The sequence below is a fragment of the Lynx rufus genome, unplaced genomic scaffold, assembly GCF_022079265.1.
Source record: "Lynx rufus isolate CCGP_SWC_20201006 ecotype Redwood Valley unplaced genomic scaffold, mLynRuf1.p SCAF_29, whole genome shotgun sequence".
NCBI lineage: Eukaryota > Metazoa > Chordata > Mammalia > Carnivora > Felidae > Lynx > Lynx rufus.
The window spans coordinates 589,978-613,410 of record NW_025814844.1 but is presented as its reverse complement, the minus strand read 5'-3'; the positions used below and the strand labels follow the sequence as shown (position 1 = coordinate 613,410).

The following is a 23,433-nucleotide window of genomic DNA, read 5'->3' as shown; positions in this document are numbered from 1 at the left end:
GATACTATAATCTCAAATTTTATTTAAAAAGTCACCTGCTCCAGGCACCTGGATGGCTCAGTTAAGCATCTGACTCTTCATTTCAGCTCAGGTCATGATCTCAGGGTTGTAAGATTGAGCTCCAAGTTAACACCTAGCATGGGAGCCTGCTTAAGATTCTCTCTCTTTCTCTCTGCCCCTCTCCTGCTCTCAAGTGTGTGCACACGTGCTCGCTCTTAAAAAGTCACTTGTTCTAAACAAGCAGTCCTTTGCCATCCTAGGGGCAAATAAAAGGAGGTCCTGCAAGCCTGTTTAATATTCTCCAAGAGGAACAGTCTGTGGAAATGGGATCCTGGACTCTTCACTGGACCTGGTGATGTGTGCATGCCCCGTCACTGGGGTTCATGCGTCTTGGATCAAGGAGATGCAGGGAGCAGATGGGGAAGGTGGTAGGGAGTTCTTGGGAGCACAGTCCTGCCCTGCCCGGCTCTAGAGTGTTGAAAGGCAGATGGAACGATGATCCTGTTTCATTTAATCTCAGGTAATAGTGCCTATGTGCAAGGACCAATGTCCTTATTTTACAGACCTGGGAGTGGCAGGGCTTTGAAGCTGCCTGTACATTTTTTCACCATGCAGTGTCAGGCAAGCAATCAGGTGCCTAAAGAGCTCTCTCTTGGTCTGGGCTGCCTTGAGGGATGTACAGCTTTCTTTGAGAGGTGAGGGTGGGATCTTGCTCCTCCTTTCTGCTGTCCGGATCCTACATCTCTAACCCTTGACTGTGGCTTCACACTTTTCTTTCCTGGCTTCATCTTCTACTCTAACCTTCCCTTGACCATGATTCTTCCAGCAACAGGCCCTTTCCTCCATAGCTGTGAAGTGGAATCCCTTAGCCCCTCCAATTGCCTTGCCTCAGTGTACTGGGGTCTGGCCACATTCCTGCAGGCTGCTGGCCAGAGCTGGTAGGGGTGGCCTGAAGGCAACCTATTGGCACAGAAGCTCCCTTGAGGGAGGTTCTGCTATTTTGAGAAGAGGAGGCAGTTAGCTGTGTGGCTCTGAGGCTGAGGACAGAGATATGGGTGGACAGGAGAGAGATTTGGGATCTGCACAGCTAAAGCTGTGGAGTCACCCAGAGAGGGAGAGAGGGGTGATCAGAGATGAGGGCCCAGATCAGCCCTAGAGGCCATGAGGGTTTAACAGTGGAGAGGAGAGAGGCTGTGGCCAGGAGACAGAGGTCTACTTCACAAGGGGTGGGAAAGTGATAAGGCAGAAGGCTGCAGGCAGATCAGGCCCACTGTGGGGCTGGTCACTAGCACCCCACTGGGGAGATGGGGTATTCCTTATGTCAAACCTGCTGTGCACTGGGTGGCTTGGACAAGGGGTTTACTGTTCTCTACCCATCAGTCATGTATGGAAGGTCTGCTCTGGGCCAGGCAGGACTGGGTGCTCAGATTGCCTAGCCTGTGTGGAGCTCACAGTCTGGCACATACATGGGCTTAGCTGGCTGGACTGCAGTGGGAGAGAGGGGGGAGGAACACAAAGTAGAGTGTGGGGCCAAAGTGGGGCTCCTAACCCAGCCAGGCCTGCTCAGGAAATGCTCTCTGGAGGAAGTGACTTCCTTCTTTGGGCCTTGGTTATGGGCCTCCATCCACCATTGGGCAGTCCTTTCCACTCTGATCCTCTGAGGCGTGTATGGTGTCCCCAGGAGCCCTCCTGCAAAAACATGTCCCAATCACCCAGGAAACAGCCATTTAGCAAGTACCACCTGAGCCAGGCCACCTTCAGCTCTGCTCCTCTGGTTGATGCCACTGCCCCACACTGCGTGAGGGAGGCAGGGAGAAGAGGAAGAGCCAGTGCAAATGGGGCAGGAAGAACTAAGACCAGTCTGGCTTTGCCTTTGATGGGGTCAGGTGGCTGCCCTGCAGAGTGGGGCACAGAGATGCTACCAAATGAAGAGAGTAGGCTGAGAGGCTGACAGCCTGTGGATTGTGCAATGAGGAAGTCCTGGGGCCCTTGCCAGGGAAGCCTCAGGAGGCTGGCCAGGGGCTGACAGAAGCCAGGCTGCAGTGGGCACAGGAGTGATGAAGTAGATGCATATTTTGAGCTGAACAATTAATACAGGAGTGAGGAAGGCAAGAAAATGGTGGCTCCAGAGTTGAGGAAGTTGAGAGAAGGTCCTGTAGAGCTCTGGTTTTGGGAAAGGGGTGGGGACTGTGGCTGTGTCTGGGGTCCAAGAACCTGTGATGGAATGTAACAGGCTCTGGAGCCAGACTGTAAAAACACAGGCCACGTGTCCTTGCCTGTCACTGAACTTCGGTTTCTTCCTCTGTAAAAATAGGGATAATGGTGTCCATGGGGTTGTCTTAAGAGTCACAGAGGATAAAGTCTTAAGAGGCAGCAGAGTTGATCACCCTGTTGATGATCAAGGGAAAGAAAGGACTAGCTCCTTGCTAGCAGGTAAAATGACACTCCAGGAAGGTTCCTCCTGGACACCTGCAGATGTAGCTGACAGGGCAGGTCTGGTATCAGCTTGTGTCAAATTCCCAAGGGGACTTAGGAGGCCTTGGAGGCAGGTTTCTGGCTGGAATCATTCAAGGAAATGGCCTAGCCTCACCCTCAGGTGCACCCTCATTTAGTTCAGTGAGGTTGAACAAGACAGCCACCCTCTAGGGGCCTCAGTCTGCTCCTCTGCTAAATGTACATAATACCACTCTCTTGGGACTGACAGATGAACTGAAGTGATGCATATACAGAGGCCACTGTCCCTTCCCGACACCCAATGGGTCCTTCCACAGGCCCCGATGGCCTGGATTTCAGCCTTTTCTGCTTCCCTCGTGGAAAGACCACACACCTGTGTGTGCCTCTTCTGGAAAAGCTGGGCATGGGGAGAGAGGAGCAGGCAGAAGAGCCTAGGTCCTGGCCACCCCTTCCCCATCTCCAAGAACACAGGCCCCTGGCTCTGCCCACCCCCAGTAAGGAAGAAACCCACAAAACCAAACCAGTGTCAGAGAGCATTTTTATTAAGGGCAGCAGAACGGGATCGCAGCATCTTAGAAAGCCTATTCTCTGCCGTTGGCAGGGAGCGGGAGGGAACCCGGCGCACTTCGAGGAACCCAGTGCTTGTGAATTCCTGAGTAGGCTCGGGTCAGTGGTGGCTGCTCGACAGCTCTCCCCTTCTCCAGAGGACCCAGCTGTTTGGTTGTGGAGCAGCCAGGGCTGTCCGCCAGCATGCTCAAAGCCTGCCCTGGGGACTGCCAGTCTGGAGGGGGGCAAGCTGCCCAGGCCTGAAGGAGGGACCATCCCCTGCCTTGCTCTCTGAAGGCCAGGCCTCTGACGGGGCAAACCATGGGGTGCCATGCCAGGGCTGAGAGTCCCTGAGGGGCTGCCAGCTTTGACAAAGGTATCCTCCTGAGCACAGATGTGAGAGGGTGACAGGCAGGCAAAGCTACGCTGGTAGAGATATGAAGCAATGGGACAGTTTCCAAGAATGGCAATACTTCTGGATTCAGAGAAGCAACGAGAACAAATGGTGGCTTATCTGGATAGCTTCTGACAGAATTTGGCATTTTATTAACAAATCTGTGTGTGAGTGAAATAAAGTCCATTATCACCTTTCTGCTAATGAAGAGACAGATGTGGAAACACTGGCCCGGTGCTCCTGCCTTCCTGGGCCCACAGGAGTCTCCAGAACCTGCCCTGGCGTACCTAGGACTGAAGAAGCCAAGTTCATTGCCACACTGCAGGGGCCATGCACCTGGACAACTAAACAACGTTCTGCTGCCTAACCTACCCATCACACCCACCTCTGCACAGGTAAAACCATCTTACAGGTCTGTAAGGCCCAGAAAGATCTCAAGTAAGAGAGCTAAAAACAGAAAGCCAGGTTTCTTTATCTTCCCCACAGGATCTAGTCCCTACCCACCACCCCCCCCCCCCCCCCCCCCGCCACTCAAGAGCCAAGAAGGGCAGCCGCCAGTGGCAAAAGAGTTGGTGACACACGGTGTTTGGACCATCAGCTTCCTCTGGGTGTCAGTGACAGGTATTCTCTATTTCAGGGGCAGTCCCACTTGCTTTGAAAAGACATTAACATTCAAATCCTTACAAGTTCATCTGATGATAAATTCTAAGGTCAATTTTTATTTCTACAAAAAAAGGCAGTCAAAACAATATAAAACACATGTAAAGGATATTATTGAGTGAGCTTCAAGTGGAGCTTGACTCTGCAAAGGCTGTGAGTCCAGAGGGAGGGGGAAGGCCGTCTTGTTCCTGGGCTGGCCGGCTGCTCCGAAGAAAGGGGCCAGCAGGGTGCCAGCAACCCCACACTGGTGCTGGCTACAGCCGAGTCCCGCCAACTCCAGCCAATTCCAACCCCGCAAAGGGTCAAACTGTGCCAAGGGAGGGTCGCAGTGGGGCTGCGCTGCACTGAGGAGCTGGGAGAGGGAGCTCCGTGGCACATTCAGATGGAGCTCGGTGACAGGTGAGCGTGGAATTTCACATGGACATTCTGGCTTTGGCGTTGTTGCCTGCACTGACACATCTTCTACAATGGCTGCAGGGAGGAGTGTCAACCTTTGGCTTCAGGAGCCTCTCTGGCGAGAAATTCCTCACACAAGTGCCAGCTCACACAAGTGCCAGCATCTTCTGGTGGGCAGGCCCTCCCCTGGGGTCACCACAGACATGGGTTACCCCAATCAGGCCAGGCCAAAGTTCAATCACGCACACAGACATCAGGGTTTGCCCATTTAATCAACGTTATTGTGGTAACACCAGCCGGATTTTTACATAAGAACTGGGCCTCCCTTTTCACGGAATTTTTTTTTTTTTGGGGGTGATGAGGGGGAGGTGGTGGGGTGAGTGGTAGTTTGCTTGTTTTTAAAATTTTTTTAAAGGATGTTATAAATTGGGGCCAGGAGAATTTGAACCAACTCCCACACAGGGCAGTGCAACGTGGGAGTAGAGAAGCCACCAGAATCATCAGGAGTGGTCTCTTCTCTTTGCGGAGGAGATGGGCCTGAGTCTGGGGAAATGAATGAGTGAAAAATAAACCGAATGCAAGAAGGTGGGAGTTGCAGGGGCAGGGGAAGAAAGGGAACTGCAACCTTTTTTTTTTTTTTTTCCTTAACCTTAAGGGCTAAATGTAAATTGAAAATTTTGGATCAATTTGGACAAGAAAAGAAATACCATTCTTTTAAAGTAGATTGAAGCAGTGATTTTTAAAACAAAGAAAGCAGAACTAGAACATCTTAAATTTTTAATCCTTTCTTTACAGGTTACCTAGACCACTTTTGATTAAGAAAACTGTAGAAAGTTAGTAACTGCCACAAGCAAACGCCAGGCGGCGGAACGTGTCAATTTTCCACAGAGTCCTGCTTTGCGGGGTGTCTGAATGCGCTGCTCGGGATCTCCGCTCACACTCGCTGGAATCAGTCGCGGCAGAGTTTAGTCCACAGGTCGCTTCTCCCCGTATTTCTTTGTAAACTCTTCAGCGTTCTTACAGAATTTTTTACGGTCCTTAGAGTATTCTTCAGCTAGGTCAGCCCGAAGTGGGTGCTCGGGCTGGGGGTCGTTCACCAGTGCTATGAGGGACTGGATTACTGCCAAGAAAAGGACCAGGCACCGCTGGTTAGAACAGTCTCAGAAAGGGCAAAACTTTGACTGCAACACTGATTTACATCGATGTGCTTTTACGAGAAAGCAGCCTCCCGTTTATCCAAAATTCTAACCACCAGGGCGCAACCCATCTTTTCTCTGTAGCTGGGAGAAGGTGCTGAGCCACAAGCAGCTAATACAACAGCAGTTAACTGGACAGATGACACCTCCACCTCTCCAGGAACCTTCCTGAACTGACACCCTGGGGAGCCAGTCACCCTCTCCCTGCTTCTCCCAAACTGCGGAGCTCTCAGGCCTAGCAAGAACACCTCCTCACATGCACATACACATACTCGCACGCACGAGTGGAGCTTCTCCAGGGTAGGGATTGGGTGACGTGTCCCTCACTACAATCGGTTCAGGGGAGTTTCCATAAAAGTGTACTGAGAAAGCATGGCAATGAAGGGTGCATGACAGGTCTGCACAATGTAAATACATAATGAGCCCACCCTGGAAGACCACTAGGAGCTTCTGAAGCAGCTGAGAAAGGTTCACTTGACACCCGAACTGCTGGAAGGCAGGTAACCTTCAGCACTGTTATGCTCTCAATCCCACAGGCAGAAATCACACAGCTCAGGGTGGGTTCCACAATGCTTTCCCAAAGTACAGTAAATCCTAGATGTACTGGAAGGCTAGCCCTGGGATGGAAGGGCCACCAGGGAACAGAAGATGGGAAAGAGAGATCAAGGGGGAAGCACGGAAGGCTCAGGAACCCCAAGCCTCCTCACCTCAGAAGTGGGGTGCATGCAGCCACTTTGCCTTCTCCCACATGCTTCTCCTCACCCCGCCCTGATTAGGACTGGCACCCCCAGAGTTCCATGTTTCTTCCCACTGTCATGTTCCTAGCAAAAAAGGCATCTCTTCTCTGGATTACCGAAGCCATGGATTCCTTTCCTGGGAGCCATGTTCTTCACCCTAGCATTACAAGTTATGGATTACCTGCTACCACTGGCTGGGTCAGGTACAAAGACATAACCAGCCAATAGGTCCACTCTGAGTGGGGGGAACAGCACAAAGTACTCCTGGCCAGGCATCCAAATACCACCTGCCCTCACCTCTGTCTATTAGTGTTACCAAGTGAGACAGGGCAATTGAGGGTTCCTGTGACCATGGTGGGCACAGGCGAGGCCGATAGGGTCCAGGCTGAGTATGGAGGAGGTGGGCAGAAAGGGTGGACTGGGGAGAGCAAGCAGGAATGAAAGGCCTGGAAATAGCTTTGTAGGTTAGGGCAGTTTCTCCCTATCTCCACACCACCCTCAGGGGCAGGCATTATCACCTCCCACCTGTAAATATCTCTTAAGAGAAAGCAGGCTCTGGAAGTATATTTCTATTTGTGTATTTAAGATTTACCCTTTCTATATTTTATTCTTGTGTAACAGCAGAAACAATGATAAAGGTATTTTGTCCCTATTTCCCCAACTTCAACCATTGGTATTCCACTATTTGCCGTGTTTCCACATATAACCTAAGTGACTACTTATCTAATATATTTCTCTAAATCACATTAAAAAATAAAAATATTTATATTTTATAAAGGAAAAGTAAATGTTAGTAACTCCAATGGAAAACCACTTTCACTCACCATAAACAGAAGGCATGCATCAACAAACATTAAAATAAGCACCTAAGGCTCCCTCCTGTCCAGCCAGGGGAAGCAAGCACATGGACAAACCCTCTTCCTGAGGACATCTTTCACAGCTTCTCCCAGATGCTACCCCAGCTTGCAGGCCAGGCCCTAATTTAGCAAGCTCCCAGATTTCTCCACCCCATGCTCAGCTGCGAGACTGCTCCATAGACTTCCCCATACTCTTTTGCTGCTCTTGACTTCAGGCTAGAAACTTGAACCACATCTGACTCACTGTGTCAACAAGGTGGCTTCCCGTCTTCTTCCATGATCAGAAACAGTTCTGTAGCAGAACTGATGCTTCATTAGCATTTCAGGAACCTCAGAGGGTTCTTGCCTGGATAAGTACTTTGTGGGAGGTACTGATGAGTTTTCAAGTTTTCCTGTTCACCCTCTGTGATGGATACTCAGGCTCTCTGCTGTTCACTAGCCCATCTTTTTTTTTTTTTAATTTTTTTTTTTAATGTTTATTTATTTTTGAGACAGAGAGAGACACAGCATGAGCAGGGAAGGGGCAGAGAGAGAGGGAGACACAGAATGTGAAGCAGGCTCCAGGCTCTGAGCCGTCAGCACAGAGACCGATGCAGGGCTCGAACTCACGAATTGTGAGATCATGACCTGAGCCGAAGTCGGACGCTTAACTGACTGAGCCACCCAGGCACCCCAACTAGCCCATCTTAATACCTAATCTATTGGTATAAAAACCATTTTGTTAACTATTAAGGCTAGTTTTTCTTTTTCTTTTTTTTTTTTAAGTTTATTTATTTATTTTGAGAGAGCAAGCGAGCAGAAGCAGGGGAGGGGCAGAATCCCAAGCAGACTCCACACCATCAGCGCAGGACTTGATGCAGGGCTTAAACCCACAGACTGTGGGATCATGACCTGAGCCAAGATCAAGAGTCAGATGCTTAACCAACTGTGCCACCCAGGCACTCCAAGACTGTTTTTTCAAAAGATGACTAATTTGTAAGATTTCTGTATCTATTTAATTCTTTTTTTTTTTTTTTTTTTTTTTTAAATTTTTTTTTTTTCAATGTTTATTTATTTTTGGGACAGAGAGAGACAGAGCATGAATGGGGGAGGGGCAGAGAGAGAGGGAGACACAGAATCGGAAACAGGCTCCAGGCTCCGAGCCATCAGCCCAGAGCCTGACGCGGGGCTCGAACTCACGGACCGCGAGATTGTGACCTGGCTGAAGTCGGACACTTAACCGACTGCGCCACCCAGGCGCCCCTGTATCTATTTAATTCTTGTCTGGGAACTTGCTTTTGCTTATTTGATCAAGTCAAAATATTTTCCAATTTTTTTTACTTGTTCTGATGAGTATTTCATTCTTTCTCTGTTCCTCTGGGTGCATTTCTGGCACCTTGGCTAAACTGTAATAAAGTCTAGCTGAGCTTAGCTTGCTTTGATAGTAAGGAAACTGACAGCTACAACAGATTTTCAAACTACAACTGTGGCCCCATCCCAGCATTTTTCATACATAAAACAGCGCATTCATTGTATTTTACAAGTGGTCTAGCCCTATTTTTTTTTTTTTTTTAATCTCTTCCCTGACCCAAATGCTCCTCAGGAGTATTTTTTTCTCCTCCAAAATGTAGGGGCTAAAGAACAAAATCAAATTTTACCTCCCACTCTCAATGTATACAGTCAGAGAATAAAGGCTATAAAATTTCCTTGTTTTTGTTCTTAGTTTCTTTGTAATGGGCAATGTAAACAATATCCATGACATCCCCCCCCCTTTTCATGGAGATCCGGGGGCTCCATTCTCAGAGTAAAATGTGAATGGTACATTCCCCCATCCCTAAAGGCTGTCTGATGCCTTCCACAAAATGTACTACAAAATCTAATTAATCTTACACTGTTTATTATATTTACTGAGTCCTCTTTCTAAATTTTATCCACTTGATTTAAGATAATAATGCAGGGGGAACTGAAACATTCAATTAAGGAATTATTTTTCTCTTTATATATTTCTGTCGCTATTGTTTGGTACACACAGAATCCATATTATGCTGGCTTTGTTAGACTCCAATTTATATGGCAAATCTTATTCAACTACCACATTAAGCCCTTGCTCTACTGCTAAGATATCTACTAGGACCAGATACACTGCTATGCAAAACTTTGTTTTCACATTCTTTTTTTCTGGTATTTTTATTGTCAACATCTACTACCTCTCTGTTTGATACAGTTTTGCTTTGTTTCTTGACTTTTCTCCTGCTACTTTTGCTCAATTTTTTAAAATGTTTATTTATTTTTAGAAGAGACAGGGTGGAAGTGGGGAAGGGGCAGAGAGAGAGAAACACAATGCAAAGCAGGCTCCAGGCTCCGAGCTGTCAGCACAGAGCCCGACACGGAGCTGGAACTCATCAAACTGCGAGTTCATGACCTGAGGTGAAGTCAGACACTTAACCAACTGAACCACTCAGGCACCCCATACTTTTGCTCAATTTTTAATGCTTCTCTACTTTCTAATTAAAAATCAAGGGGCACCTGGGTGGCTCAGCTGTTTGAGCATCCAATTTCGGCTCAGGTTATGATCTCAAGGATCGTGAGTTCAAGGCCCACGATTCTCTGTCTCCCTCTCTCTCTCTCTGCCCCTCCCCTGCTCATGCTCTCTCAAAAATATACAAACATTAAAAAAAAATCTTAAAAATATACAAATTGTTTTCAGCAGATAACACAAAACCGTGTAATACCACGACTATTTCATTCCAGAACATATTCATCATTCCAAAAACACCCACTCTTATAAAGAGTCACTTCCTAATCCCCTCATCCCACCCCTGACAAACACTAATCTATGTTCTATCTCTAGATTTGCCTATTCTGGACATTCCAGGTACAGCTGCTTCTAGTTTTTTTTTGGGTGTTTTGGGTTTTTTGTTTTTTTTTTTTTTTTTGCAGTAGTTATGTACTGTAAAGTTGCTGTGAATGCTGAATTACAGAGATACTCAGCCATGAGTTACCTCAGGGATGACCAGCTACAGAACCATCCAGCTGAGCCCAGCCAATCTACAGAATGAGAAATACCAAATTGCTGTTATTTTAAGTCATGAAGTTTTAAGGTGGTTTGTAACATAATAATAGATAGCAGAAACAAGGAAGCATATCAGCAAGTGCCAGGGACAACATGCCTGATGTATGTGAGGACAAGCTACAGAACGATTTTCCAGAAAGAAACCCTAACCGTCCCAAATAACAAAATATCAAGTCTGCCCATCACTTCACACACAACAGTACCCTGTACCAAAATTTTTATCTTAAAAAGCCTGCCGGCAAGGGCGCCTGGGTGGCTCAGTCAGCTGAGCATCCGACTTCGGCTCAGGTCGTGATCTCACAGTTTGTGGGTTCGAGCCCCGCATCAGGCTCTGTGCTGACAGCTTGCTCAGAGCCTGCAGCCTGCTTCAGATTCTGTGTCTCCTTCTCTCTCTCTGCCCCTCCCCCACTCATGCTGTGTCTGTCTCTCAAAAATAAATAAATGTTTAAAAAAAAAAAAATTTAAAAAAAGCCCACCGGCAAATACCAAAAGAATGAAAAGCCTATCTCAGGTATCTGACAGGTATCTAATTTAGGGGTGGAGGGGAGCCCAGCATTTTGGCTATGCGCCTACATCTGCCCATCCTGAGCAGCTAGTCCCTGAAGAGGTGTGGAGCACTTTTACTTGTGTTTGTATCTCCTACAAGCCTCAATGCCCCTGGTCCCACTCCATTTCTCAGGTAAGGGAGGAGATCTTATAACTTTGAGGCCTGGCAGTCTTAGCTGTGGCGCAGCCAAGCCTGGAAGGGCTTCCCCTCCCAGGGCATGGTGTTAGATACACACAACTTGGGCTCCTGAAGTTGTGTGAGAGGCTGACAAGGCATTCCGGAACAAATGCAGCTACAGCCTTCCAACACAGAGCTAGGAATTTGTATAGAAAAACAAAAACAAAAACCAAGTATGTGCACTTAAGAACAACTTCATCGGAGGCGCCTGGGTGGCGCAGTCGGTTGAGCGTCCGACTTCAGCCAGGTCACGATCTCGCGGTCCGTGAGTTCGAGCCCCGCGTCAGGCTCTGGGCTGATGGCTCAGAGCCTGGAGCCTGTTTCTGATTCTGTGTCTCCCTCTCTCTCTGCCCCTCCCCCATTCATGCTCTGTCTCTCTCTGTCCCAAAAATAAATAAACGTTGAAAAAAGAAATAAAAACTAGACACAGTCCATAACAAAATCTAGATACTTCCAAGGGACAAGAGGAAGGCCAACCATAATAATGAATCATGTACCTTTCCCAGAAAAATTAGCACATGTATGTTCATACAGAAGTACCTGGACACATGGCCACATTCAATTGCAAGGAATTCCAGGTCCACTAAAGCCAACTTTGTGCTTTTATCTGGGCACACAGCCCTTGACCATGCCCCTTCCCCCCAGCACCACCCACTCTGAGCCACTGGCATTGTGCTGTCTGCCAGGTAGCTTTGATTTGCACCCTTCTTTTAGCCTGGCAGGGCCTCTTCAACCTCCCTCCCTCCTTCAAGTCTGAGTTCATGTGCTAACTGCTGTATGAGGTTACCTTAAACACCATTCGCCCTTTCCCACTCAAAGCAGCCCCACAATCCTTCATGAAAACTTCCAGGGACAGTACCTACACCCCCTAACTGCACAGGCAGCAAATGCTGGGCTGGTCTATTTACATGTGTAAATACATGTGTAAATACATGTGGTCTGCGAGCACAGGAGGGCCTCCTCAAATACCCGTGCAGGTCAATGGTTTGACTGAGATGTGCCCTGCCCATGAGGAATGGCGGGAACCTCAGCAGCACTTGTGCATGCACTGGAGTTGGGTCAGGTAAGATTTCTCTGGAATCTGTGAAACATGGCATTAGAAAGGACTGAGGGGCCCCTGCCCCACAACAGCATCCCCAGAAGAGCACCACCTGAGAAAGACACAAGAAGCATGCCTTACCTTGGTCGGTTTTGGTTGCTGGCTTCCAGTTTTCAGCACTAATTACTGGCAGACAGACCTGCCCCTTTTCATCGATGTTCGGGTGATAGATCTTTGTTTTAAATGTGATCTTCGGTGGTTTGAATGGGTACTCTGCTGGAAAGTTGATTTCGATTCTGAAGGCCCCCTTATCATATGGAGGGTTGTCCTGCAGGGAATGAGAAAAAATCAAAATGAACACGCTACAGTTCAAACACCTGTAGCTGAGACAGGACTGTCCTGTTTACTTGAAAAATTAACTTATTTCAAATAGTATGCCAATTGAAGCCTTGTCACCTTCAGGGCAACCATCAATCAGTGTTTCCGGAGCAGGATGTCCACAAAGCTGCATAAAGGTCTGCAACTGGCCGTGTGGTCTCTTTCTCTTTGTATCCTTAATAGACTTTGTTTGTTTGAGTAGGTTTAGGTTTACAGCAAAACTGAGAGGGAAGTACAGGTATCCCCACTTTCCAGAAGTTTGAGTGATGCCACTTTGCTTTCTTGAAAGACCTATGTTAGTACCTGTTTTGCTAGCCAACAGACAGAAATCTGAAGAGGATTTTCACTTTTACCAAAAAAAGGCAAAAAATGAAAATAGCATTCAGCATCTGTTTTGCAGCAATCATTTATAGAGAGCACTGCACCTGGAGCAGCCAGAGTGGTGGCGCCGACAAGTGCCTTCTTCAGGAACTGCACTCAGCATCTCAGAGTCAAGCAGTCAGAGCTTTGAACTGTATCTGTAAACATCTGTGCTTTACCTTGACTTCTTTTGTCTATCTGTTAGCAAGACGTGTCCCTAAGGTATCAGACAAGCCTGAGAGGTTAATTTTGGGGTCTGGAAACACTAACAATTTTTTCCATATAAATTAATAGTAACTAAATGCTTCTTTGCTTTACACCATTTTGGCTTATAAAAGGTTTCCTAGGAATGCTCCAGTTGTGTGTGTTTGTGAGTGTGTGTGTTTTAAGACTTATTTTTAAGTAATCTCTACACCCAACATGGGGCTTGAACTCACAACCTTGAGGTCAAGGGTTGCATGCTCCACCAAATGAGCCAGCTGGGTGCCCCAGAATGCTCCCCTGATAGCAGGGGAAAGCTGTACTGAATTCCTATATGTCCCCTCCTCCACTATCAACATCCCCCATAGAGTGGTTACAATCGATGAACCTACACTGACAGCTCATTGTTATCCATAGTCCAGTTATACTAAGGTTAATTCTTGGTATGCGTTTTGTTGGTTTGGTATGGTATCATACATTATAGGTGGAATCATTCAGATTAGCATATTTCATTTAGTTATATTCATTTAAGGTTTTGTCATGTTTTTTCATGGCACGATAGCTCATTCTTAGCACTAAATATTTTGTTTTCTGGATTTATCACCACTTACTCCATTCATCCACTGAGGGACATCTTGGTTGCTTCCAAGTTTAGCAATTATGAATAAAGGTGCTATACACACCTGTGTGTCAGTTTTTGTGTGGATATGCATTCCTAACTCCTTTGGGTAAACACTGAGCAGCATGATTCCTAGATTGTAGTTAAGACTATGTTTAGTTTTGTTAAAAAGCACCAACTGTCAGGGTGCCTGGGTGGCTCAGTCGGTTAAGCAACCAACTCTTGATTTTGGCTCAGGTCATGAGATGGAGTCTTCCAGCAGGCTCTGTGCTGGGCATGGAGCCTGCTTGAGATATATTCTCATTCTCTCATTCTCTCTCCCTCCCTCCCTCCCTCCCCCTCTGCCCACTTGTGCTCTCATTCTCTGTCTCTCACAAACTAAACATTTACATTTTTTAATAGTTATTTATTTTTGAGAGAGAGAGACAGACAGACAAAGCATGAGCGGGGGAGGGGCAGAGAGAGAGGGAGACACAGAATCTGAAGCAGGTTCCAGGCTCTGAGCTTTCTGCACAGAGCCTGACACCGGGCTTGAACCCACGAACCTTGAGTGAGATCATGACCTGAGCCGAAGTTGGACACTTAACTGACTTAACCACCCAGGTGCCTCCAAACTAAACATTTAAAAAAAATCACCAACTGGGGTGCCTGAGTGGCTCAGTCGGTTAAGCGTCCAACTTTGGCTTAGGTCATGATCCTGAGGTTTGTGGGTTTGAGCCATGTATCAGGCTCTGTGCTGATAGCTCAGAGTCTGGAGCCTGCTTCAGATTCTGTGTCTCCCTCTCTCTCAGCCTCTCTCCTACTCACACTTTCCCTTTCAAAAAAAATAATAATAATAAACATTAAAAAAACAATCACCAACTGTCTTCCAAAGCGGCTGCACTATTTTATATTCCCACCAGCAACAAATGAAAGCCACCAAGACATCCTCCCCAGCATTTGTTAGTGTTAGTGTTTTAGACTTTTGCCATTCTTTTTTTTTTTTTTAATTTTTTTTTTCAACGTTTTTTATTTATTTTTGGGACAGAGAGAGACAGAGCATGAACGGGGGAGGGGCAGAGAGAGAGGGAGACACAGAATCAGAAACAGGCTCCAGGCTCTGAGCCATCAGCCCAGAGCCCGACGCGGGGCTCGAACTCCCGGACCACGAGATCGTGACCTGGCTGAAGTCGGACGCTTAACCGACTGCGCCACCCAGGCGCCCCTAGACTTTTGCCATTCTAATAGGTGTGTATGGTTATCATGTTACTTTAGTTTGCAATTCCCTAATGACAATATGATGTTGACTATCTTTTCATATGCTTATTGTCATCTATATATCTTCTTTGGTGAGGTATCTATTCAGATTTTTTGCCCATTTGAAAATCAGACTCTTATTATAGAGTTTTAACAATTTTTTGTATATTTTCAGATAGCAGCCCTTTATCAGATATGTCTTTTGCAAATATCTTTTCTGAAAATATGAACAGTCACACACAATATGAGCATATAACAACCCAACCAAGACCACACTGAGTGCTAACGGTTCAAAGAGGTGGTGGAACTCCAGCTGAACTCTGGGGAACAGAGCTTGCCCCTAGTTGCTACCCACACATGGCCAGAACCATGCCCCACATCCTTGTCCCTAGGACAGCTCAAAGATCTAGACTTCAGGACAGCTCAAAGATCTAGACTTCAGGGCCTGGATGCCCTGATGGGCCCAGGAGCCTCTGAGAGATGCCCCAAGAAAAAGAGCCCCAGACTCTTCCCACCCTCCCTCTACCTCCAGCGTTGAGCAAACCCTTCATCTACTGCCTTTTCCCAATACTCTGGCTCTCTTGCGTGCCATCCAGGTGTGCCATGTCACACCCAACCCAAAGAAAGCTAAGCTTCACAGAGCACCCAGGAATGCTATTGGCAGCGCCCCCCCCCCCCCTTCAAGCCCCAAACCATCTGGGCATCCTCCAGCAAAACATGGCTCCTCTGCTGGGAAGCAAGGCTGGCTTGCACCAGGTCTCTATACTGCCCTGTGTTCTAATCCTGCCCAAGGAAGGGAGGCATGGGGCAGGGGCTTTGGAGGACAGGTAAAGTTGGGGAAGGCTGAGGGGCGAGAGAAGACTTCCAGACAGATATGACTAAAGACTATGATGGTGGGGCCTGGAAGGGGCAGTCTGGGGAAGACAAGAGGCTGGGAGCAGACAGTGTGGCCGAGGGGTTACACAGGGTCTTCCTAAGGAAAGCCTGGGGCCACGTTTAGGGCTCCGAACTCCCCCTGAACAGCGGGATATACTCTCAGATTAACCTGTGGGGAAGCTTGTAAGGAAGTTGGAGACTCAGGGTCAGGAAGAAAGTGGAGATGCTAACTAACAGTCTGGGTCGTATGCCTGTGTGAGGAGACTGACCTGCACACACCTGGGAAAGGATGTTAGGAGAAGACATGATTGGGAAATCATTTTTATCCTAACAAATCCTTCCCTAATCCCTTCTTCATGAACACAGATTTTTCTAGAACACTGTCCAGAAGTTAAAGTGGTAGCAGACCCCTCCCAGACCTTGCCCTGTCTGCCCACCCCGAGTCACTACCTAGGACAGAGAGCTCAACTCACTGTTACAAATATACACATTTGTACAAATTACAAATGGAAGGAACTCAGAGAATACTGCTTTTGTTTTTTAGGAGAGATTTAAATTTTCTAAGTAAAAATCATGTTCGCTTATACTGCTTGAGCAAAGTGAAAAGAGCTTTCCTTTATAACTTTTGTTTGGCTTGTGATTTCTGCCAGATTTATTCATTCACTGCCCCAGACTAGTCACCAGCCTTGTGCCTTGCCTTGTGCTGGGCGCCGTGCTAGGAGCTGAGAGGCAAGAGATAGCTGGTCCCAGTTAGCAGTATTAACCTCGGTTCTACCTCCTCCTTGCTGGATAAGCCTGGGACATTCTTGAACATCTGTAAAATGGGAGTGTAACAGCAGCCTGCACTGATGATGAAGTATGAGCACATACAGTCCAATGAGCCTGGCACCTGGGAAAAAGCTCAAGAAAAGCAGTTCTCTTGCTACCAGAAGCAGGACAGGCTGAGCCTCTCACAACCCAGGGAGTGTGGCTAAGCTCACCTTAACTTCTCTGAGACTCTGTCCTTGTCTGGAGCTCTGGGGAGGACCAAAGGAGTGGCTCGAATGTGTGCTGACACACCGACTGTCCACCGGTCCCAGGGACTTTCGCTGAAGGTGTGCAAAAATTAAAACACAGAAGAAGCATATACCTTCCAGATAAAGGCCTAAAGCCCCACAACTTTTGACATTTCAGACCTAAACTTATTATGCAATGACCCTGACTAATGTTTTTGTGTCATTCCCACCTTTATGTATGCCTTGCATTCCCTTCAGCTCACATTGCTGTGTCAAGGAAAGTTTTTAGATGTAAAATTAATTTCTTCCGATAATTTTTTTTCTTCTGATAATTTTAACATGTCATAAATTACTGCACAGATTTTAAATTTTACTCTCTCTCCTGAAGATGCTATAGGTGATAAGCCAAACATGTATCCACTCTCCCTTTACATAAGTATATTTTATCAACAGTATGGTTGAGAAAAAAGGGAAAAGAAAAATAACTTTGGTATCACTTTTGTGCTAAGAATCCCTTTTTCTGGGTCATCTGGATGGCTCAGTCAGTTGAGCGTTCAACTTTAGCTGAGGTCATGATCTTGGGGGCTCTGCGCTGACAGTGCAGAGCCTGCTTAGGAATTCATTCATTCATTCATTTTTTCTCTCCCTCTCTCTCTCTGTCTCTCTTCTCTCTACCCCTCCCCCACTCATGCTCCCTGTCTGTCTCGAAATAAATAAACTTTAAAAAAAAAAAAACCCTTTTCTGCATTTGCTTCTAGTCATTACACACATGCATGTAAATAAGATTCGACTACTCTTTACCAAAGACTTACTACATGCTAGCTGTTTTTCTGTCTTATCTCCAATTCACTTCCCCCAACAGCACCCTCAGGCAGACGCTGTCATCACCCACATCTGGAAACTTAACAAGTGAGGTGGAAGTTGAGTAATCAGCCTAAGACCCTAAACTCACCCTTCCTCTCCTGCAACACAACTTGCTGCATGTGCAGGCATACCTCTGGGCCCATCCTCGTCACCTCTGTGGGGCCTGCGGGCAAGAGGCATTGATGAGAATGTGCTGATGCTCATGTGGCTTGCTGTATCATGAGTCACGAATTGTCCTCTGTCCCTGTACAAGAAGTCTTTTGTCTCCTGCCAGCGTCCAATAAGCCGTGGCAGGCTACCTTGTTAGCTTGCAAGTAGGGTAAAAACTTCAGATCCTTCACAGTTCTCGACACCAACTTTGCAAGGCACAAAGTCATTCTGTGGCAACTAAGACCAAGAGGAAGCTCCTCCACACATGGCATCAGACCATCTAGGGCCGTTTACCCATGTGTCCTACTCCTAACCCTGTGGCCAAACCTAATCTTTCCTTTCCAGGGCAACCCTTCAAGAATCTCAAGACCCCATTGCACGTCTTCCCTTTCTTGAATGTTGACCCTGATTCCTTCAGTTTCCCCACAGAAGTCACAGTTTGTGTCACTGCTGTGACTGCGTTCTCTGTGATGCAATAAGGACACCACATAGCTCTCTGGCAGCCACAGAGGAAGTCAGTCGAATCCTCCCACTCCCTGACGTACGTGGACTGCTGCCACATGGTGTGTCCCCACAGCATGTACACAGCTAACTGTCTGACACCACATGCAGGACTCATGGCTGACTTGATGCGCACAGGTGGATCCTGGTTTAGAGCTAACGAACATGCTGTCCCTTCTTCACTCCAGGATGAACTAAAGGCTCTGTGTATCGCATCCACTTCTGTCCATTTTGGTGACGACCCCTCAGTCGCATCCCATCCTTTCCCCATGCCTCACCCAGCAAGCTAACAAAGCCCGAGATTCACAATGATGGCTACCCGCCCCCCAGAGTTGAGCTGTGCTGTTAAAGGGGAGCTTTCTATGCTCTCGTGCTTTCAGGGTCTACTCTAGAATCTTGTCAATTGGGGCTCCTGGGTGGCTCAGTTAAGTGTCCATCTTTGGCTCAGGTCATGATCTCATGGTTCATGGGTTGGAGCCCTGCATTGGGCTCTATGCTGACAGCTCAGAGCCTGGAGCTTGGTTTGGATTCTGTGTCCCCCCCAGCCCACCCACTCTCTCTGTCCCTCCCCTGCTCATCCTCTCTCTTTCTCTCTCTCAAGAATAAATAATCATTAAAAAAAATTTTTAGAGTCTTCTCAAAAGCTGAGATAAGCTCATGGGTCTTCTGAACACAGACGATGTCTTTTTACCCTTTGTAAACTGTCAAGTATTTATTCTTTTGTAGCTATTCTGAAAATAAGCTTCCTGATTGCCTGAATCACAAAATCTGCTCAATTAGTAGGCTGATTTTGCACTAATGTTGCTTTCTGAATGAGTTATTTGTACCATTTCCAACAATTTGGTTCACAGGGTTTTTCACACTATAGTTGTCAATGAAGACCCCACACTACAGAATTCCATCATACTGAAAGTATAGTGGAAGTAATCTTAGAACTGGTTTTCCAATCTCTCATGACCAAACTACCCTATGAATTATAACTAAATTTAAAAATCATGCTCAGTGGGGCAGTCAGTTAAGCATCCAACTTTGGCTCAGGTCATGGTATCGCCGTCCGTGAGTTCGAGCCCTGTGTCGGGATCTGTGCTGACAGCTCGGAGCCTGGAGCCTGCTTCAGATTCTGTGTCTCCTTCTCTCTCTGCCCCTCCCCCACTCTCACTCTCTCTCCCTCTCTCAAAAATAAACATTAAAAAAATTTTTTTAATGTTTTAAAAATCACAATATCCATGAACTGAATTCAATAAGGAATATTCTCTCCTCCGAACTCCTATGTACTTCTCACAACACAATCCACTACCCCAGGAATGAAGTAGCCTTATTATTATTCTTCATAGAAATATAACAAAAGCAACAACAACAACAAAGTATTAAACATTCCATCCCCCAGGTAATAGCTTTTAGTCCCTGCTGCATGGCCCTGCTATGTTCTCTATGCATATGTAGCATAAACAAAGACATTTTATTCTGGACATCTATACATATATATTTTTTAATTTTTTTAATGTTTATTTTTGAGAGAGAGGGCTAGCGAACAGGGGAGGGGCAGAGAGGGAGGGAGAGAAAGATTCCCAAGCAGGCTCTGCATTGTCAGCATGGAGCCCGATGTGGGGATCGATCTCACAAACCATGACATCATGACCTTGGCTGAAAGCAAGAGCCAGACACTTAACTGACTGTGCCACCCAGGCATCCCATCTATACATATTTCTTATAAGCAGTTATAAAACTGAAGTCATACTGTCTATATAATCTTTCATAACTTCTGTTCATGTTGCTATCTATACATTGTCTTCCACTCTGCAATCCAGATGTTTCCCATTTCTGTCAGGCCACAACACCTTACGGGTGGAGCCACACTCAATGTTACAGAGACCATGGAGGGCAGTGCCCCTGGTGGCTTCTGTCCACAAAGCCTGTGCCTGGTTTGGACAGGAGCTCAACAGTTCCCACCAACATGGAGGGATGCTCTTCTCCCTAAGAACATCCCCAGTGCAATCTGAGGTTGGTGGCAAAATTATTTTTTATGTATGGCTCTGGGTCAGAAACCAGGGCTCCCCTCATTTGGTTTCAACCATTACAGCTACAGAAAAGCAGAAGGAAGAAGCTCCAGGACAATCAACAGGAAAGCGGAGAAGAGCAGAAAACACAAACCAAGGCTGGGCCCTGAGACAGGCAGGACTTGGCTCCTCCTCAGTCCCGAAGGGCAATGTAGAAAAAAGGAAGGTATCTGGAGGGTGAGGATTTCCGGTGAAATGGGCTACAAAGTGAATAAGGATCCAGAAAGGAAGGTGAGAGATTACAACTACAAATGTAGCAACAAAAAGGTAAAAGAAGGAAACCAAAGCTTCACACACGCTCCTGGAGGCCAGGGTGGAGCTGAGGGAAATCTTCCTTCTTCCTTGACAAAAAATAACCTAACACTAAAGGAGCTTTTATATTGTGCGTGGGAGAGTGCCAAATACTTTTAATCAAGAACACCACACCAATCACCAGAGGGCAACAGGAAAAAAAGGAAGGAAAGGGTGCTTATGTCACAGACATCCGAACACCCTACTAGCTTCAGAAAGTAGGTTTTGTTACAAGTGGGGAAAAAACGTTTTTTAATTGAAGCAAAATTCACGTAACACACAATTAACTATTTTGGCACACACAATTCAGTAGTATTTAGTGAATTCATAATGTTGTGCAACCACCTCTAATTTTAAGACTTTCTTTGCCCTCAAACACTCTGTATCCGTTAAGTAACAAATGGAAAATCGAGGCAATAAAACTTTGTTCAATTTATTACATTTTTGCTTCAGTAGAGGCTGAGGGGGCTTGGCCAGAGGTGGCTAACTTCTCCCAGGAGGGAGAGGAGACAAGCTCAAGGTTGAAGGAGGGACCCTCAGACGGAGGCAGGCAAGCCAAGAACACACACTGCTTTCTACAATCTGGCCCTAAAGTTGTTAAAATAACGTTCAATACTAACACAGAGACAGAAATCCACGTTTGTTGTAGAAAATGTGGGATGTGGGCAGGCAGAGAAGAAAATAAGCTCCTCTAGTCTAGCCTCCCTGACAGAGGACTGGGGCCAGAACCCTAGTAGATGGCATTCCTGCCCCTTTTCTTTTAGGTGAAGGCACATGAGGCTCTCTCTCACATGCTGGGGAACTGTGCGCACAGTGCCGTAACACCTTTATTTACTTTACAGGCTGCCACCAACATTACCCTCATCACCCATGTACACTTATCTCCTTGATCTTCCTAATGGCTGCAGCATATTCTGCTGTCTGGATATACCACAATTTCTTTACTGCTACCCCCACTGCAGGGTGTGAACTCCGTTTCATTTGTAAAGACGATATCAATAGTATCACGAGTACCTGTGGGAGCAAGCATTAAAGACCCTACATTTTTTTTTTTAATTAAAAAACAGAGCTACCATGTATTCCCAAGGCATCATTGGCCAGTGCCCCTTCTTCACCACAGGAAAAGCACGGGAGGCAAGGTTGTAGGGAGCCATGAGGATATGGTAGCAGCACTCACTCTGGGAAGCCACAAGATCAGTGGTGTTCTCATATAAGAAGCCTGGGTTTATCTAAAACAGAGGGAAGTGGTAGCAAGGAAGCCTTGCTGTTCTGGTGGGCTCCTCACAGCACTCTGATAGCTGCTGCATTTTGATCACCTGTCTTCTCCATTAGTCCAGGAGATGCCTGAGAGCAGGGACCCAAGGCAGCCTTAGAACCATGCCTCAAATGTTTGCTAAACTCAGATTCTCTTCTCGATTATAAAATCATCAATGCCAGTGTTTACGTTATTCTTTTGAATATGGCCAGGAATGGGTCAGCTCTCAGAATAATGGTTTAACATACCTGAAACACAATGACCCCAGAAGTCAGAACCAGCCTGGAGCTTGTACACAGAAGAGAAAACATTTCTACAACTCTGGATATCCTAGGCACCAGTCACAGCTTAGAGTTGCTAATAAAGTAGGAAGTATGAGAATCTCACAGTCAATCTAGGTGGTAGGGAGTCAATTCTAGGTCATTCACATGGAAATAACACAAGCTCTTATTAGGAAAGAAAATCTGATTATTGCCGCTTTTTTTTAAAAACCAAAGCTAGGGGTGCCTAGGTGGCTCAGTCTAGCTGAGTGTCTGACATTGGCTAAGGTCATAATCTCACGGTTCATGAGTTTGAGCCCTGCATCAGGCTTGCTGCTGTTAACGTGGGGCCCACGTTGGATCCTCTGTCCCCTACTCTCTGCCCCTCCCCCACTCACACGCTTACATTCTCTCTCAAAAATAAACACTTAAAAAAAAAAGCTAATTACAACTGAATTAAAAAAAAAAAACAAACAGACCCAAATAACCCAATTCTAAGAATGGGCAAGGTAGGGGCTCAGTTGGTTAAGTGTCTGACTTCAGCTCAGGTCATGATCTCACCGTTCATTAATTCAAGCTCCACGTCGGGCTCTGTGCTGATAGCTCAGAGCCTGGAGCCTGCTTTGGATTCTGTATCTCCCTCTCTGCCCCTCCCCCACTCACGCTCTGTCTCTGTCTCTCTCAAAAATAAATAAACATTAAAAAAAAATGAGCAAGGTAACATGAACAGACATTTCTCCAAAAAATACATATAAATGGCCAACAAGCACAGGAAAAGATGTTTCAAATTATTAGCCAACAGGGAAATGCAAATCAAAACCATAATGGGATACCACTCTGTACCCACTAGGATGGCTGTAATTGAAAGGACAGACAATATCAAACGTTGGCAAGGATATGGAGGAATTAGAACCCTTACACATTGCTGGTAGGAATGTAAATGATACAGCCACTGCGTTAACAGTCTGGCAATTCCTCAAATGGTTAAACATAAAGTTACCATATGACCCAGCAATTCCACTCCTATGTAAATACTCAAAAGAAATGAAAACACACATCCACCTAAAAACCTGTACATGAATGTTCACAGCAGCATTATTCATAACAGCCAAAAAGTGGAAACGATCCAAATGTCCATCACCTGATGAATGGGTAAATAAACCATGCTATATCCATTATAATGAATATTTGGCAATAAAAGGAATGAAGTACTGATACATGCTACAACAGGGATGAACATGAAAGTATTATGCTAAGAAAGAAGCCAGACACAAAAGGTCATATGTGGTATGATTCCATTTATATGAAATATACAAAATAGCTAAATCTACAGGG

At 46.3% G+C, this 23,433-nt stretch overlaps 1 protein-coding gene across 1 annotated transcript in view; it reads right to left on the bottom strand.

Annotated features, from left to right (window-relative positions):
* Positions 1-4,085: 4,085 nt before the first annotated feature.
* Positions 4,086-23,433, bottom strand: part of UBE2L3 (ubiquitin conjugating enzyme E2 L3) — a 56,131-nt gene continuing 36,783 nt past the window's right edge. Inside the window, exons 3-4 of the mRNA XM_047090218.1 lie at positions 12,197-12,383; positions 4,086-5,570 (exon numbers count right to left, since the gene is read on the bottom strand). Coding sequence (XP_046946174.1) covers positions 5,416-5,570; positions 12,197-12,383 — 342 coding nt within the window. The 3' untranslated portion in view covers positions 4,086-5,415. The remainder of the gene's footprint in view (positions 5,571-12,196; positions 12,384-23,433) is intronic.